General features: G+C 39.5%; 1 protein-coding gene across 1 annotated transcript in view; it reads left to right on the plus strand.

Moving 5' to 3' along the window:
* LOC120531144 (protein ADP-ribosylarginine hydrolase-like) overlaps nucleotides 1–18,930 on the plus strand; it is a 31,077-nt gene that overhangs the window by 4,642 nt on the left and 7,505 nt on the right. The window contains exon 2 of the mRNA XM_039756283.1: nucleotides 5,752–6,074. Coding sequence (XP_039612217.1) covers nucleotides 5,768–6,074 — 307 coding nt within the window. The 5' untranslated portion in view covers nucleotides 5,752–5,767. The remainder of the gene's footprint in view (nucleotides 1–5,751; nucleotides 6,075–18,930) is intronic.

The following is an 18,930-nucleotide window of genomic DNA, read 5'->3' on the forward strand; positions in this document are numbered from 1 at the left end:
TTCCTTATAAAAGCACCAGCAAAAAATCACATTCAAAGTTCATCTTTCCTTGTCCAAAGTGCATTTCAAAATGTGACTCAAATAAAGTCGACCTGGCACTTCTGGGTTGTGAGGAGACCAGGACAGTCCTCCTCTGGCAATGTCCTCTGGCGGTCCCCAAAGACCTTCACAGGGGCAAATTTCCGGACTCCAATTTCTTTGCTACCCTGTGTGCGTCCTAATCGGGTTCAGCTCTGCCACATGGGAGAATGACCTGCTCCTGGTAAGCCCTTTTGCCTGGTCCTTCCATTGTGGCCTCCTGGCCAGGTATGAAATCTTCCTTTATCCTGGCCAGAATGCCTGTCCTTCCTTCCTGACACCTATAAATGTCAGATTGACATCCTGTTTTCTGTCTGTGCTGTCAGCAGTCAGTCTCTTATTTGTACTCAAAACTGTGTTTTGTGATTTTAGGGTGTTTTGAATGTGTTTATGTTAATTCCATGACTGGTGGGTATTAGAGGCAATTTCAGTTATGATGCAGGGTTTCCCTTTTCAGTGATGTAAGGCAGGAGTCATCAGTTACAGTCCAGGAGGGTGCAATAGCTGAAGGTTTTTGTTCCATCCGTATCGCAATTAAAAGTCAGGCCTAGCAAGTAATGAAAATTGATATTTAATTAGATGGCTTGTTAGTGTTTTTATTGTTCCAAGACAAATTTTTATCACATTGTAGATTTTTAATTTTCTGAAAACATTATGCATGTGTATCTCCTGGTCTTTCCCTTCTCTCTTATTTTATTTCAAAACATTGCATTAACACAGATACTGCATGCACTCTGGTTTAAATGGGAGCACATTAGATGGAGGGTTGGTGGTTCCTCTTGTCATTTACACCTCATTATTAACTGGTTACTGGTTAAGAAACCAGACAAAAATAAAAACCTTAATGCAGCTGTTTAAAACTAAAATATACAATGAAAGGTTCTGAATCATATTAAACAAGTCAACTAAAACCATGTCCAAAAATTATACTGCTTTAGTAGCAAATAAACGGATTCTAATTAAGAAACTGGCTAAAGCGAAAACCTGCAGCCACTGCGGCCCCTCAGGATATAATTGAGGAGCCCCGATGTAAGGCCTTCATTTAAGCAGTTTCACTTGGCCCAGGACGTCTTATGGTCTAACTTGGTGAGGACAGTGCCTCCTGGCCCTACTAGTTTGATAGGTGATTTGCTCCATAGCGACTGTTATTGTAGTAGGCCTGTCTGCTCTTCTCTGCTCCATTCTTCAACCTAAGGTTCCTTTGATTTGGTCGTTTGTGCTGAAGATTCTTCCCCAAGGAATACAAAGTGGGTTTAATTTTCCACTTCATGAGGAGCCCTGCCAGTGTGGCCTTTACATTCACACATACAGTGAGGTTGATCTGTGGTATTTCAGAATGAGTGGAGCATCATCCTTTTTACAGGTCCGTTTTGCCTTTGCCCTGTCCTTTGTGCGTTACATTTAGTGCTGGAGAACTGGGCAGTACTGTCACTCGTTACCTTATCTGCCAGAGGGGAGGAATGGCATTTTTCCAGGGCAGGATTGGTTACATTAGAATATCCTGAACACAAAGCAAGCACCCATTTGCATTTCTGCATGTTTAATTTTACAAGAAGTGTGGATGAAACCTCAGAGGCATTATAATTTTGCAACCTTGGCAAAAAGGATGCTGCTGATTATTTAATTAACAGAAAAGATATTACACAAACCCCTCTATTGAACATGTACTGTATTGTCCTTATATATAACATCTTCACAAGAGGACAGTGCGAATTAAATGATTACCATCTAGTTAATTTCACTACCAAATTCAATCTCGTTCCTTTCTAAGAGCAAGAGTTTATGCGATAGCACCTCAAATCAAGGTTTTTTCTTCCCCACAAGTGTCTTTTGTGTGACTGATAATATTGGAAATAACTACAAAGTAGTGACAGTTTTGTGTTTTTATGTTCATCACCGATCTTTCTTATTCATTATGCTTCAAGAAGGAAAAATAAAGTGATGTGATCCAGTTACACACATTTGAGACAACGAACAAGCTTGCAAAATGCATTATGGGTTGTCTAATAGAAATAATAATAATGCATTTTATTTATGTAGTGCCTTCCCCTTGATCAAATAACATGGCAAGTTTGTCATTTTTCAAATCTGGACCATGACCGTTCAAAAATGTTAAACACAAACTGCACGGGTGTAGTTATCTATGTTGCTTTTTCTTTTTTTTTCTTACTTTTAACAATGATCCTTAGGCTGGCAGTCCTTCTTAGATGAGATCACTTCGGTCCTAACAGGAGACCACACTAAATATTGAAGCAGAATCATCAAAAGGGATAAAAAAGGTTGATTCTCTGTATGTTTTTTTTTATTCTATAAGCCAAAAGGGCACTTGGGCTTATCAGGGCAAAGGAGCAGGAGTTTAAGCCCCAGTGGCCACTGTACCGTGCATGTCTCTGTCATCTGGAATTCCAAACATATTAAAAGTTGATTTCAGACTCTGGAAAAATGTATATGCCTGTGCTTGAGAAAAAGTGTAGTACCTTAGTGAACCTTGAGTAGTAATCTGATATGACTGAATAGTTTTGTGATCTCCACTGAGATCCACTGCAGTTCTCTTTCAGGGTGGGTCAGAAAGTAGCCTAGATATGAAGGTATCACATTTCTGGTGCCTTTTTCAGTTCGTCAAATGTCTGATATGATATGACTTTGTTCTGGATGTCACATATTATTCCCCTTTCTCTACACCTAATTAGCACTATCAGGTATCCTCTCCAAAATACCAGCTCTTGTGAATTGTGGCACAACTATTGCATTTCCCTTCAGTGATTCTGTCATTGGACATTGGCAGCTAACGCTCTTACCATCACTGCAGCCTTAGTTTCTCCTTCACTGCTCAGTTGCATTATTTCCTGTAAGGATGTGGTTAGTATGTGTTCTGTGACTGCATGCATAAAGCACTCTAAATGGTCCTGTATATTTAGGATTAGTTTAGTATTTTTCACGTCAAAGTTATTTCTTCACAAACATGGTATATATGCATTTGCCATGCAAAATTATGTTCAAAAGTTAAGCATTTTCTATAAATTAAAAAGAAAAAAAAACATCTTGGCCACACTGACACTTTACAATGGAGGAAAGTACGGCATGGGAAACTTCCAGAAAATAAAAGCCTAAAAACTTTTAGTAAAACAGCAAAGGGTTTCATATAAGAAAGCATGCCTTCCATGTTTCTGATGCATCTTTGTGTCAACAAAAATCTGGAAATAATCATTTTATTGCATATTCCTGGTACTGTTTTTCTTATGGTAAGGATACAATTTCCAATCACTTGTGTGAGTTCTCACAAAAAAGTAAATCAAAAGAAAAGTGTGGAACAAAACATTTACTGTGATTTGGTCATTCGAGAGGAAAGATTATTGCAGCAGAAGGAAAACGCTGAGATGGCACACACAAATATATATTTTTTAAATGCCTGAATCAAAAACGACATGTATAAACTATTTTATAATGTCTGTATAATCACAGGACATGGATCAATATTCGACAACTGTCTTGGAGGTATTTGGTAAGTTTTTAAGCTTTTATTGTCCGTTGCCACATGCCCTGCTAGCCTCCAATGTAAACCCACAGTAAGGGCAAGATATATTTTTTTTAATTATAAAAAATGCTTAACTTTAGAACACAATTTCACATGTCAAATGTATATATACTATGCTTGTGAGGAAATAACCTCCAACTTGAAAAATACTGAATTTTTTCCTTTAATGCCCCGTGTAAGTATGGCGTGTTTTCTACTATTGGCGTCCCAGTGGTTTATGGTCAGTTAGTCAGTTACTTTCCAGGTATTTCTTAAATCTGTGTTGGGCCCAGACATATGCCACACAGCCTCTTTCTCTCTCTGTGTACAGCATGTCATTGTCTCCATGTGCCACTTAGAGAAAAGAACATTGGCTTTCATTCCTATCCATTGAGCTGAAGTACCACTTTGTCAGTCCCATACATGCTGGCATCAGATGACTGCTTATAGTAGTCCACCCTTAACAACAGCTCTTTGAGGCATTCAGCTCATTTCTGCGTGTGACTGTTCATCAATCACTCTAGCAGTGATGCACCCATGTTTAGGGATTAAGACGTTTTTCATGCCTAGAATTTTTTTCAGTTGTCTCAGTCAGAGAACATAGTTTTCCTTATTTTACTTTATTCCAGCTGACTCCATCTTTTGCAGGACCCTTTTGAAACGTGTATGGGACATCCAAACACTGCAACGCCATTCATTAATGCAGTTAAAAAAAGTCTAAACCCTGCAATGCCCTAGTCATTTTTATTTGGAAGAAATCTGAGGCACTAGTTATTCCAAACTGCAGCCTTCACAAGCCACATCTGGCGAAGCAGATAGTACAAGTAACTGGGACCAGCTTCCTCCTCTTACTTTCCAAAACCCAATTGAAGCATGCAATGAAGAGGATCTACTAGCTCCATTCAACTTTGCAATGCCCTCCTTTGGATTACAAAGAGTAAAACTTTTCCTTTTGACAAATGGCTAACCAGTAAGCCCAGAAAATGGCTGTTAAACTCCTGATGAAGGTTATGCAGCTAATGTTAGGTGTTAATGTGGTATAGTGGATCTGCGGCTACAACAAAATGGCCACATTTTAAATCCATAAAGCCGTGTCACTCTCCATGGGTGCGATTGCACGACAGCAGGGAATTAATGAGGACGTTGGGGTGAGTCACACCTGCGCGTGTTCTCAATTGCTTCATTGGCTTCCTGCGACGTGTGATTAAAGGGCTGCGCCCATGGAGACGGGAGTGTGTATATATACGGGCCGTTACAGAGGGATAGGGGGCATAAAAGAGAGAAAAGAATAGAAGGTTAAAGGATGGAAAAGGCAGTCATGGGAGATGATCCAGACACCAGGAAGGTCCTGGGGGTCTGCGACAGAGTGCAGGTTGAGGTGCTCTAGGGGCTGGTTCACCCCACTGACTAAATGTGTAGAGTGGGGTGAACCAGCGAGAGCAAGAAGTAATACCTCCCAATGGATCCGAGGAGCGACTGAGGGAGTGCAAAGGAAGATGGGAGGTGTGCCGACCTCGGAAAGTATGGCTGCGCAATTTTCAGAAGCCAAGACGGGGGTCAGCAGAAAGGATGGGTGAACCGGGGAGACAGAAGGGGGTGGGCTGCAATCGGGTGAGGAGAGAGACTGCATTTTAACCTGTATTTTAACGGAATTATTTATTATGGCTCTTATCTCCACATTTCACTGATTTTATGGATTTGTTTTTTTTTTAACATTGCACAATTGACATTTTTAGTTTTACTTTTGTTATGGGTTGTTTTTTTTTATAATAAAAGCACCTGAGTACTTTCCACCATCCCCAGGGCTTCAATGACATTAGTCAGCTCATCTCGGTCATAACTATCGATGGTGTTGGTTCAACAGACTCCCATGTGGGAAGAGGGAGTCTGTAGGGGACTGGCATCGTCACAGTTAATAATTCAGCTAATGGGATGTTTTTAACAGTCCAGAAGACTGTTATACCAAAATATGAATAAATGTGACTCTTGACATTCACCCTGTGATAACAAGTATCTATAATATTCTGGAAGTTTATTAGATTGACATTTACACTAGGAAATATTAATGTGTTCCCAGTGCACCTATAATTTCATTTTGTGCAAAATAAATAGTGTGTAATGCTTTTTAATTTACAAATCTGTTCTGTGTTGTGTTTCAGGTAGCCTGCTGTTAAAATGTCTTTGAAAGATAGATACCAAGCGTCAATGGTGCTGAGTGGAGTTGGAGACGCCTTGGGATTCAACAATGGCGAGTGGGAATTCTGTAATAGTGGGACACAAATTCTGAAAGAACTCGCTGCAATGGGAGGACTAGAAGCAGTGGATATTGATAAGTGGATTGTGAGTGATGACACAGTAATGCATCTGGCCACTGGTGAAGCGCTAATAAAGGCAGGGAAGAAGCCCGACCTACCTGAACTCTACAAGATTATGGCTAAAGTATATCAAGACTGCATGCATGACATGGATGAAAGGTCTCCAGGTAAAACAGTTTAATAAGCATTCAGTTGTGTTTGTTTAGAAAGTTCAAGCTCTAATTAGCTATAGCCTTTTTTAAAACACACTAATTGTCAACTCTAAACTGACTCCATTTGAGTAAGTCTGAATGTGTGTGTGTAAGTGTGTTGAATTGGCTCATCGTCCAGGATTGGCCCCTGCATAGTATCCAGTGCTGCTGGGTTGGGCTCAGGACTCCCATGACCCTGTACAGGGTGGACAGATAGCACTGACTAGAGTTAACCAGAAATATTCGGGAAAGTGTTGATTTTTTATACTATTTTATGACATCTTTAGATTTTAGTACTATTTTATAACAATGTCTCTAAATCTCTGCTAATTGGTTTCCTGGTATTCCAGTAGGGTTCAATTAAGTGAATGCAAACCATTTGGCTTTTGCAAATTGTGTCTGTGGGCCACACAGTGAAGCAGTTGTTAGTGATGCTCCCTCACATGATTCATCACCCAGTCTTTGAATCCTGCACCTGTCCTCATGGAGTCGGCATTTTCTGACTGTCTGTGGGATGCTTTCTTCATCCATAAAGACCTGTATGTTACATTGTGTTGATTCTAATGTATCCCAAGGTGGGTGACACTAAATTGTATTAAGTGGATTGGAGAATGTTATGTTACTGAAAGCTGAAATCAGCAGTCACTTATCATATTAAAGGACAGTTTAAATACATCTAAAATCCTTGTTTAAAAAAATACTGTAATTTTTTAACTTCGTCATATGCACATTCTTCCAAAAAGCACAGTTTCTGAAAGCCCTGAGTGACTTGCTCAGTCTTAAGCAGAGTTGAAAGTTTGTTGAAAATGAAATTGATAAGTTCTCAAACACACAGTTAGGGTTATTGGGAGGCTGAAGTCTACCCTGGCAAATGACCCAAGCTGGAGTGCCAGTCAATCAAAGGGCGCACACACACACACACACTCTCACAGGAGCCAGTTTAGAGGCACACTTTAACCTAACCTGCATGTTAGTGGGACATGGGAGGAAAACCCAGAGTACCTAGAAAAAAACTTGTACTGACAAGAGACACCAAAATTCTGTAATGCTGCTGTGTAACACAATTTGCATCGTTCTGAAACACTGGCTAAGATTTCTGTCTAAAGGAATTACCTTCCTCATATGACTTTTAGGACTGACCATTAGCAGCACCAACTGCGCCTGGCTTTTTAGTCTTAGAGCTTAGCTCGTACTTGGAAATTTTATAACTGCTAGCCTTTTGTGGGCAACCCAGCCTGATACAAATAAAAATGGATCTGACAAGTAAGCGTTTAGGTCCAAGCCCATTTGACTATGATTCCTTCTTCACTAAAGTTAACTTTTTATCTTCACCTAATGTTTAAATGTAGTGTCAGAGAAAGTCATAATTTGTAATTGTATGGAAACAAATCCAAGAAGCAATTGTTTGCCAAAGAAATTGAATTTGATGCACAGGTAAATTAAAAGCACGCAGGTACTATAAACTTAAGATTAAAAACCTCATTTGGATGTCTCTTTCTAGCAAAAGCTCACCATGATGTGAAGCTCATTATTAATGAAAGAAAAATTAGTAAGGGTGTCTGAAAGAGTTCATGTCCTGCGTGTTTCCTGTGTGAAGTTTGCATGTTCTCCCTAATGTCCAAATGGATTTCATCCAAGTGTTCTGACAACCCCAACAAAGTCCAAAGATCTGCAGATTAGGTAGATTGGTGTTGCTGAACTGGCCCTATTGTGTGTGTTCACCTTGCTATGGGTGGATGCTCAGTTCAAGTGTTTTTCCTGTCTTGCACCTAATAATTGCTGGGATAGGCTCCAGCTGCTCCAGACCCTACCTTTCTGGGTTATGAAGATGGATGGAATGAATGGAGAAGGGTGGCCTTTAAAGGCTCTTATAAAATTGTTGCATTTCAAAGAAGGCTGAAAACGTCTACAGCAAGGGTGTCCAATTCAGAATCTGGAGAGCATCAGTGGCAGCATGTCACTTACTTAATTAGTGACTACTTACTACTGCTAAGTGAACAGACTTCACTTGGTTTAATGTAATTTGACTTGCTTTTGGATACTCCAACCTCTTCATTGTTTTTTCCTTTCCAGCAGCCATACCACATGCACTTCAGGGCACGTCATCCACCTGAAGCTAAGCACGTTTGTGTATTGCCAGTGCATGGATGGGAGACCATCTTGGACAGGGGGCGTTTGCCGTATGATCTGAATGTGGAACCTAATACCCCACTGCAATGATGGGCTCACTATGCTGATGATGGGACTTAAAAGCCTGAGGTCTTACTTCTCTGTAGTTATAAAAGATCCCTGGGCATTCTTTGTAAAGAGTAAAGTGTTTCCTGATGTCCAGGCTAAATTACCCACCACAGCCTAGTCATCCTACCCCCTTAATCATTCCCTGTCTCTAAATGGCTATCACTCACCACTTCACCACCTAAATAAAAACTAATGTGTGGTGAACGTACTGGTGGAAAAATGTCTGCTGTCACATCATTCAGGTGGATGTTGCACATTAGTGGTAGTTGAAGTGGCTCCCCCCTTACTCAAGCGCTTTGAGTGGTGAGAAAAGCACTATATAAATGGAAAGAATTATTATTATAACTAATAGCCAACAAAAAAAATGGTATGCAAAGCGAGCCAACAGATGACCAGTTATGTCTTATTGTGCAATTCAGAGTTTTTTGGTTTGCACAGCAATTTGGTGAAATAAACCATTTATTTTATCAAGGTTCATCATGATTCATGGCCCTTTTTGTTTCTAGTCGGGGTATTTTGATGGTGTTTCTCCCCTCTAGTGGGCAACCTTGGAATTGTTTTTGCAGCTGTGGTTTATTGAACTCGGGCCATTTCATGACACATGGAGGCTAATATATTTTGATTAAAACCACATACCAACCAACAATACTTTACTATCACCGTGATGTCCACTGCATTGGGGTGTCCCCTTCATCCTGCTAAATGTGTAAGAAAAGAAAGTGGCAATCTTATCTATACCAGGCACTTTACATTTTCTTTATTTAATAACTGTAGATAAAAACACAAAGTATAAAAATAAGCACCATGATATTTATTAAAATAGAATGATACTAGAAGAAGAAAATATAATAGAAAAAATAAACAGCAAAGTCTGGATGTATATATTGTGTACAGCCTTAGAAAGGGTATTAAAGATAAGCAGCAGTATCAAAAGTGAATGTCATAGGTGCCTTTTAGATTCAGCGGCTGGGCTGATTCGTGAATTGCATTCTTTGAAGTCCAGATGGAGTTTTTTTTCTAAAAAACTAAATTTTATGTACAAAATACCATGTAAAATGCACAAATAACATTTTAATATGGTACAAATACAGTGCTAGCCAAAAATATTAATAAAACTGAACCCTAAATGTTTTACGAAGGAAATGTGGTTGTGATCATTCTCAGGGGAATACATATGTGTGGCCAATTATTAGGCAACTATTAGTGTGTGGAATTATTATACAACTAAAGGAAAAATGAAACATTTTCCATGTCACTTGTTTATTTTATCTGTTAAAGTGAGAATAATAAACAAACAATCCAAAATCTACAAATAAATATTTCTGACACACGGACCATTATAGCCACCCTTCTTTTCAATAACAGTCATAAGCCTTCCATTCATGGAGTCTGTCAGTTTCCTGATCTGTTCACAATCACCTTTTTGAGTAGCAGCAACCACATCCCCCCAGACACTGTTTACAGAGGTGTACTGTTTTTCTTCCCAGTAAATCTCCTTTTTAAGAAGGGCCCACAAGTTCTCAATAGGGTTTAGGTCAGGTGAGGAAGGGGGCCATGTCATTATCCTTTCAAATTTAAGGCCTTGTCCTGCATAAAAATCATGGTCTTCTTGGAAGATGCAGACTTTTTCCTGTACCACTGCTTGAAGAAAGTGTCTTCTAAAATCTGGAAGTAGGTTTGGGATTTGATTTTGAGTCAATGTTCAAACTGAACAGGTCCAACTATCTCATCTTTAATAATACCAGTCCATACCAGAACCCTGCTCCACCTTGCTGGCATCTGTGTTGAAGTGGAGCTCTGTGCCAGTGACTGATCCAGCCACAGGCCCCTCCAACTGGTCTATCAGGAGTCACTCTCATCTCATCAGTCCATAAAATCTTTGAAAAATCAGTCTCCAGATATTTCTTGGCTCGGTCTTGACATTTCAACTTATGTGTCTTGTTCAGTGATGGGTGTGTTTCAGCCTTCCTTACCTTGGCCACGTCTCTGAGTGCTGAACACCTTGTACTTCTGGGCACTCCAGGTAGGTTGCAGTTCTGGAATATGACAGCACTGGAGGATAATGGGTTCCTAGTAGCTTCACATTTCATTCTTCTCAAAACTTAATTTGTGTCTTTTTTCACAACGCGTTTCTTGCAACCCTGTTGACTATTTGTAGCAAAACGTTTGATGGTTCTGTAATCATGCCCCAAGATCTTAGCAAGTTCCTGCATCCCTCTGAAAGACATTTTTTATCATTTTTGACTTTTCAGAGTCAATTTAATCTCCTTTTTACCCCATTTTACCTGAGTCAAACAAGCTGCCTAATAATTATGCACACCTTGATGTGGGGCGTTGATCTCCTTAGGCCACACCCTCCCTCATTACACAAATACACATCACCTGATATGCTTATATCGAATAAGCATTCAAGTTTATACAGCTTGGTGTCATAATATATGCATAAAAATTATGATATGGTCAAAATACTCACCATATACTCACTTGCCTAATAATTGTTTACACAGTGTATTCTGGAGATGGATAACTCTGCCTAAAAGCCTTGATTTTTATACTTTTATCTCTCTAACCTCTTGCTGTCTCCAGTTACAGTCACACTTACATGTAATTGGTAATTACTGGGCAATGTGCACTTGGAAAAAAGAAAGAAAAAATGCACATACTGTATGTAGTTAGATTAACAAGAAAAAATGTACATATTTAGTTAGGCAATAAAGTACTGGTGAGTGTACACTTAGATAACAAGAAAGAAGGAATGCACATATGTTGTTAGATAAACTTCCTTTAAGAGTAGGTTGAGTTGAGTACTAATCAAGAAAGAATGAAAACTTGAAGCCACTACTGCCCTACTGGATCTGGGTCTGACACCTGTGTTTTACAGTTTCCTATTCTGGTTCCTAACAAATAAATGATAGTGATGTAGTAAGGGAAGTTCAACATGAGAGATTAGAGATCTTTAGCAACCCAAGGGTTGTCCACTCAACATCAAAGTAAGTGCCTAAAATGAGTGCATAATTTAAAAAATCGTTATGACATCTAGACATAAACACAGGTGCTTGATATTCCTTGTTGTAATGTGAAGGAAAAAAAGATGAATGATTATCTCCGATTTTTAGAGATGGGTTCCAACATGTGGAGAAAGGCGTCACCACTTACCGAATGTTCCACTAGGTCTACAATACCTGCTGCCCATGCATTAGAACTGCCTCACTGACTTAGACAAAGAACACTACGGATACATTATTTCTCACATAGCATTAAGGCTTTTTATATTCCAGGCTCTAATGCATCAAGACAATGCCTTTTTATGATTAAAGAGCAACAAACTGTACATGAGCCCACAAAAGGCAAGTTTCAGATGCTGAGGGAGGATTTGGAGTTGATTTGATGTAAAAATTACAAATGGGGCAAAAAGAAGTCATATGTTTAATGTTCCTCTTGTATAGCGCTATATTTTTGCATACAATAGGTCAAGAGAAGTTGGTATTGCTCTGTTTATTGTATGTTTAAAGTGGAGTAAACCTAAAACTTTATAGATTCAACAAATAAAAAAACTGAATAAAGTGCTGTTAGAATTTTTTTTAACTTTTATTATGATACACTCTCATTTTATTATAACTATGTTTATTTGAATAATTTAAAACTTTAATTATTTTAGCTATTTAACACATAGCCTAATTTACCAAATCTAAGCAACACTACATTCAGTGCCCACAGTCAGGAGGTTTCTAAGGTACATGCCTCTTTACCTGCATTTTTAATTATAGTTGCTTCAACTAGAGACTTTTTAAGTGCCAGACACTTCCTGGCTGTCTGAGATGATGGATTCTCATTAAATACTTAGCAATTATTTATTATTTTTGACTACTCATTTAAGATCCTTTGATCAGTTTTATTGACTGTGAGTTTGTATTTCATTTGGCTTTGTTACTTGGTATATTTGTGTATATTAGTTGTAAACTTTATCCGTTAATTTGACTGCATTTAATTGTCCTGTCCAACAACTGTCTTCTTGCTGCTCTGACACCACAAAGATGACAGGGCATTTTTTTAAAATAAAGAACCAGAAGAAGAGATGTGAGCCAGTAAAACTAGTAAAGATTTCTACCCCGGAAGTCAATTAAACAGTATCATCAAGCCAAAATCTAAAAACCCAAACTCATAGTCAAGAAATACATGGATCAAAAGTATTTTATCAGGAGATCTGACTGAACAAACACACACTGATATCTTCTTATTTGTCTGCCAGCTCAGATGGGAAGGAAGAGTTTGGGAAGAACTGTATACCTTTCAACCTGAAACCCAAACACGAATGGGTCAGTTGTCTAGCAATACCATAAAAAACTCCACAAAATAACAGTGAAACACAATCCAAAATGGCATCCAAAACTGGTTCAAAATAGTTATAAATGCTCCAGAACAATCTTCGAGAATGGTAGTAAACCAGAATTGATTTCTTCAACCTCTAAAACCTATATTCACATAAAAAGGAAAACGAAAATAGGTCTTAAATGTGCACAGTGAAGTACAAAATACCAATCATAACACTTGCCATTTTTAGCAGTACATTGAATATGAGTCATTACAGATATACAGGAATTATTTTGAGATATTTTAGATGCATGTCAGATATCAAAAAATGTTTTGTAGTTATTCAAAACACAGAGGAACTGAAATTGAAATGAGTGTCAGGTAACTGAAGGACTGAACTTCATATTTAGGAGATCTTAATTGTATTTTGAGTCCCATCTCAAAATGTCAACATAGCTTGCAATATTAAGTAGTTGTCAGGGACCCCTAAGCATAAGTCAGTTTTCCTCTTGAGGTCTGACTGAGGCCAACCTCCCATTGGGGAGTATCAGCACCCAGATACTCAAATGCACCCAGTATTTATTTATCAGAAACTCAGCCTGCTTTGCAGAGCATCCAGAGTAGGAGACCACATTTAATTGAGCATCCTAGTTCAAGAGACACTGCTGCAAGGAGATGTGAGTCCAACTATATCTAGCTGGTGTTTTCCAATCTTCTGCCTCAGCTTTTTCTTGTTTCTCACCAGAGTAGCTAGCTGTGTTTCACATCCCAAAGGCCAGTCACAACTGTCATGGTCTAGTAGGCCTGGACTTGTCTCACACTCTTAAAAATAACAGTTTTAAAATGGCACTTTACTAGGTTTCATGTTTCACCATAAATCCATTGATTGTCAAAGGACCACTTCATTTAGGGAATGTGCTGAATGTGTTCTTTGGGCTTTGGAAATGTTTGTAATACTGTATGAAGATAAAACAGAAATCTGTGATGTCTAAGCTACCTAGCAGGATATTAAATATCAAGAAAACCTGAACTGAGCCTGCTTTATTGTATGCAGCAAGAGTTCTTTTAAAATCAGGAATCCATTGGTGTTTCACAAATCTGTTCTCACCTATTCATGGTTATTTAAGGGACCTGTTACTGATCTAAATAAATACAAGTTCTTTCTGGGACCTTCATGTGGAATGGTTTCCCATTGGCATCACTCTGAAGAACCTCTAAGAAACTAATTACAATCTGTGCAGAGGTGCAACATTCTTTATAATTTGTTAGTGCTTAAAATTCTTTAGAATATTCAATTATTTATCATGATAGCATGGAAGCACTGCTGCCTCACAGTCCCAGGGATCAGAGTTCAAATGTCAGTCTGGTCACTGTAAGTATGGCACTTGCATGAATGTTAACTGGTGACTCTAAATTGGAAATTCTTTCTGAGACCTTCATGTGGAATGGTTTCCCTATGGCATCACTCAGAAGAACCACTCTCGCACCTTTATTTTTAATAGTGCACTCTTGCTGGCCACTTAACTGGCATTAAATCCAGCCCCTACCCTTTGCTTGGCAGGTGGTGAGCCCACTTGACAGCTCCATAAATTTTTCTCGAGTTGAGCCTGACCAGGCCACATTGACTAACAGGCCACTGGGCACTTGCTGGCAAACCCAACTCCCTGGCCTTTCACCAAGTGTGGGTTCAGGTATTCATGTTCCTAGCATTATTATTTTAATATTATTTGGAAATTATGTTCTTTGTCTGTCTCTTCCCTTAGGGTTACCCATAAACAAAAAACATTCTATCAGGAGTACATATCTATTAACAGCATTTCAATAAAGATTAGTGAGACCCACGAGCCCCTCCACCAATATAAGGTCATCATCTTAAATGGGGATTTTTTACTTTGTATGGTAATTTTCAAATGGATTACACAGAAAAAAATGGAAGCTCTCTCAACACATCATGATAGGAAAATGAAAATACAGACTCTGTGTCTATCAAAAGTAATGGTATGCTTTAATATAGTAATGGTATGTATTAACATCTACTTCTTTAAACCATTTTCTTCATAAACTTATTTTTAAAGTAGCCATCCCCCGTGTATTAGTAAAACAGGAACGTGAGGAGGGCCCCGCCCAACTCTCATGGCAAAGTGGTTAGTGTTGCTGATCATGGCTACAGTGTCCTGTATTCAAAGTCCTGTCCAGGTCATTATCTCCGTGGAGTTTACATGTCCTTCTCCTGCTGTCTACATGGGTTTTCTCCAACCTCCCAAAGACATTTTTTTAATTGCCAATTCCTGATTAACCCCATGAGCTTGCGTGTGGATGGCTCCTGTGTTAAAACTGAGACTCCTCCAAGAATGGTTCCTACCTTGCACCTGAATTTGACTTCATAGTCCCCAGACCCTGTGGACGAAGGTTTCAGACCAGACAGCAGGTGCGGTTATAAAGCAGCTTTATTTTTCAGAGTCACGGTGAGATATACCCCTAGAATGCGTGATTTAATATCATTATAAAATGTAACAGTCAACACATTTATTATACACAAACCTTGAGCCCCTTTAACGTCCCTTGTAAAACTTGATTTCTTGGCTCCTTTTGTTATGGCGTTCAGATGTAAGCTAAGGGAAAACGTGATAAGGCAGACTCATGTGTGGAATGCTCAGACCTTGAGTCCTTTGCACAAACATTTTTCTGTTTGCTAAAACAAAGCATGCTGTTACTTGGTTTCGTAAAGCTTACTTCTCAGACATGAATTAGTACAAGGGAACGAAGAGAACATTCGTCTTCCACATTCCCCCCTTTTTTAGCAAACAAAAAATATTTGATCAGGGAGAGATGAGTAGGAAAGGGTAGGAGAGGGGGATGGAGTGGAGTGGGCGGAGGAGTGTGGGGTGGCTGTGCTGATCTGAAGCATTTTTCTTTGTGTAAAAGTAAGCCTTTGCCATAGAGGCAGTAAAATACTTGGATACAATGTATCTTATCAAAGGAACAATACAGCAAGCTACAAGCAGGAGAACAATTAAAGCAACCGTAAGAGAGATGAAAACTGATTTAAGCCATTGGCCCCAGGACCCAAAAGTGGACATAAACCATTTGTCCCAAGGATTAGAAATGCCAGAATTAGTAGCTAGTTCATGTCAAATCAGCTAAAGCACGGGTGATTGATCCATCAGGAGCTGTATTATTATCACCAAACATAGCACAAACGCCTCCTTTCTCAGCCAAGAGCATATCTAAAGCCAATCGATTTTGCCAGGTCATGAGGGATGTTTTATCAAGTTGCTCATGGATACCTTCAACAGCTTCTTAGTAAAATTTAAGAATCTTTGTTGATTGTAATAGAGATAATTAATCCAATCTACATTTTTGTTTATAGTAACCTGAGGAAAAATAGACTCAAATTCGGCAGCAACTTGGTCCCTTGCCTTGAACTTATCAGGGACTCCACGAGGGACTTCAATGGAATCAAAATACACCCCAGGGCCATGTAGGGAAAACTGGGAAGGGTCCACAGAATGGGGTTGACAATGTCGGCCAAACATGGTCGACACATGGAAGGCAGTTAAAGGGAAAAGTCGGAAAGGCATAACAAATTGTATTAAAGCAGAAGTGCCAGTCCAGTCAGGTGGAAGGATGTCAAGCAATTTAGACCTATGGCACATCCACCAAATATCAGTATTCTGAGTAATCAGAAAAATTGATAATTTGGAAGCTAAAGAGGAAGAATTAATCTGAAAAGTTTGGAAACAAAAAGAGGATGGGATATTACCAACATTTGTGCCACGAGAGGAAGTGAGGTTTCTAAAAAAACAGGTATAAATACCTTCATCAGGCTGGAATATCGGGAGTCATGGGAAGAGTAGGGGAAAAGAAGGGAAAGTGTAATGTAATTAGAGTCGATTGGAATAGAGGAAGAGATAAAAAGGGCAAGTAGGCAAGGAAGGCCAGTAGGATCAGATATGTTAGAAAGAGGAAAAGGGACAGTGGCCAAATGTGGCCTAGCTATAGCACATGCATAGCAATCAGATTGATTCACTTGTCTAGCTGAATATAATACCCATTGCAGCCAACGGTTCTGATCCCCATACCCAATTTCAATCAAAAAAGTGGAAGAAGAGGTGGAAATATTCATGACCTTGACAGGGGGCGGGTTTGGACCAGGGGTAGGAGAGAGAAGTGTGTGTGTGTGGGGAAATGGGAGGTGTTAGTAACAGGGTTCTCAACCTTAATTTGAAATCTCCCTAGAGGATCTATTCCAGATACACATGCCCCTAAAATACAGGTTCCTGAATCATGTAAAGAAGGGTTCTTCAGAGTAATGATCAAAGGTTACAATGGTATTCGGCACATTCATGAGGGGCATGTCCTTTTATAATAGAAAAACGATATTTCAGACCATACTTCTGGGCCTTATAGGGTTGATAAACCCCAGTCATCAGTTCCAGTATTAGCCAAAACCCAGTCCCACATGTCACAGTTACTTCCGAATCCAGAGTTTGTAACAGTTACACACACATATTTGTCAGACCAGTTCCACTGGATTTGTCGATCAGTCCCACAGTCAATAATAGAACAGAAATCCACCTGAACTGATGTGGTGATTCCGAAAGGAAAAGTCAAGGTGACCAGAGCAGTCGACAAGGGGATGGAAAGACATAGTAGGACCACAATCAAGGGTGCCATCTTTTGCAATGTGAGATGTGAATCCAAGCAGGCAGTCCCTCAACTTTAACAGCGTGTGGTGTTGACAGCAGAACTTGGAACGGTCCTCTCCACCGAGGGTGATGCCAATGTTTCCTTCGAGTATCTCTAGCCAGAATCCAGGTTCCTAATGGAATGGGGGAGTCCTTTAATGGAGGACTAGTTCTCCAGGCCTGATTCACCTGCTCGTGGACTTCCTTCAGAGAAGCTCGGAGACCTGTAAGACTGGAAAGAAGATCATTGTCCACAGTATGCAGTGTAACATTACCTATGACCATGCCGACTGGCATGGGCCGTCCGGTCAGAATTTCGAATGGCGACAGCCCTAACTGCCGATGTGTTCTTCCCCTTAATCCCATCAAGGCCAGAGGCAGAGCATCAGGCCAAGTTAAATTTGTTTGCTCACAGATTTTAGCCAATTTAGATTGCAAGGTACCATTGCATCGTTCCACAATACCTCCACTCTGGGGGTGGTATTTGCAATAATGATGCACATTTATCTGGAGCCAGGTGGTTCAAATGTGTGCCATTATCAGTTTGTAATTTCTGCGGTATGCCCCATCTTGGAATGATTTCCTTTATCAAAGCTTTTGCCACAGGTTTGGCATCTGCATGTTTGGAAGGGAAAGCTTCCACCCATCGGAGAACACATCAACAATTACTAAACAGTATTGGTACCCCTTTGATGGTGTTAATTCAATGAAGTCCATTTGAAGGTGTTCGAATGGACCCATTAGGTTAGGTGTAACGGGACTTACCTGGGTGCCCTTTCCTACATTAAACTTTTGACATAATGCACAGCGCCTGCAGAACTGCTCTGCATATGTAGAGAAACCTACAGCTTCCCAATGTTTTCAACATCTTGAACCATGGTGTTCTTTCCAGCATGGTCTAAGCCATGGGCGATTTTTCCATACCTGGGAAAGAAGCTTTGGGAGGAAAGGTTTGTTAGTTTGCTTATGGGTCCAGACTCCATCAGAGAGGGACCCTTCTTTGGACCATTTTCTCTTTTCTGTGTCCGTGGCTGCACTCTGTAAAGAAATAATTTGATTATCAGTGTCCTGGTCATTTCTCTGTTGGAATAAAGAGATTGGTGTGTTATTATACGCAGCCCGTTTAGCAAAATGATCAGCTAATTCGTTTCCTTTGCTGACAGAATCCTGTTTTCCTGTGTGAGCTTGACATTTTAATGATCGCTAGCTTTGATGGTTTTGTTATGGCCTCTAAGAGGGATTCTTTTAGTTTTTGATGCTGAATGGGCTTGCCAGTACTGGTCTTGAATCCCCTGAGTTTCCATAATGCCCCATGATCATGGCAGACTCCAAAAGCATATCTAGAATCAGTATAGATAGTTACAATTTTTCCCTCTGACAACTGAAAAGCTCAGGTGAGAGCTATCAACTTAAACTTGAAAAAATTTGGTGTTTCCTGTAGGTCTGGTCTAGGTTTTATAACCTTAGTTATTTCATCATGACAATTGGTAGAAAAGTAGCTGGATTTAAGGTGGAGCACCTTTCTATGGTAACATTTGACAAATACAGAGTACATTTTGATAGTGTATTGCCCTAGCAGTAATGAGATGTGATGT

The sequence above is a fragment of the Polypterus senegalus genome, chromosome 6, assembly GCF_016835505.1.
Source record: "Polypterus senegalus isolate Bchr_013 chromosome 6, ASM1683550v1, whole genome shotgun sequence".
NCBI lineage: Eukaryota > Metazoa > Chordata > Cladistia > Polypteriformes > Polypteridae > Polypterus > Polypterus senegalus.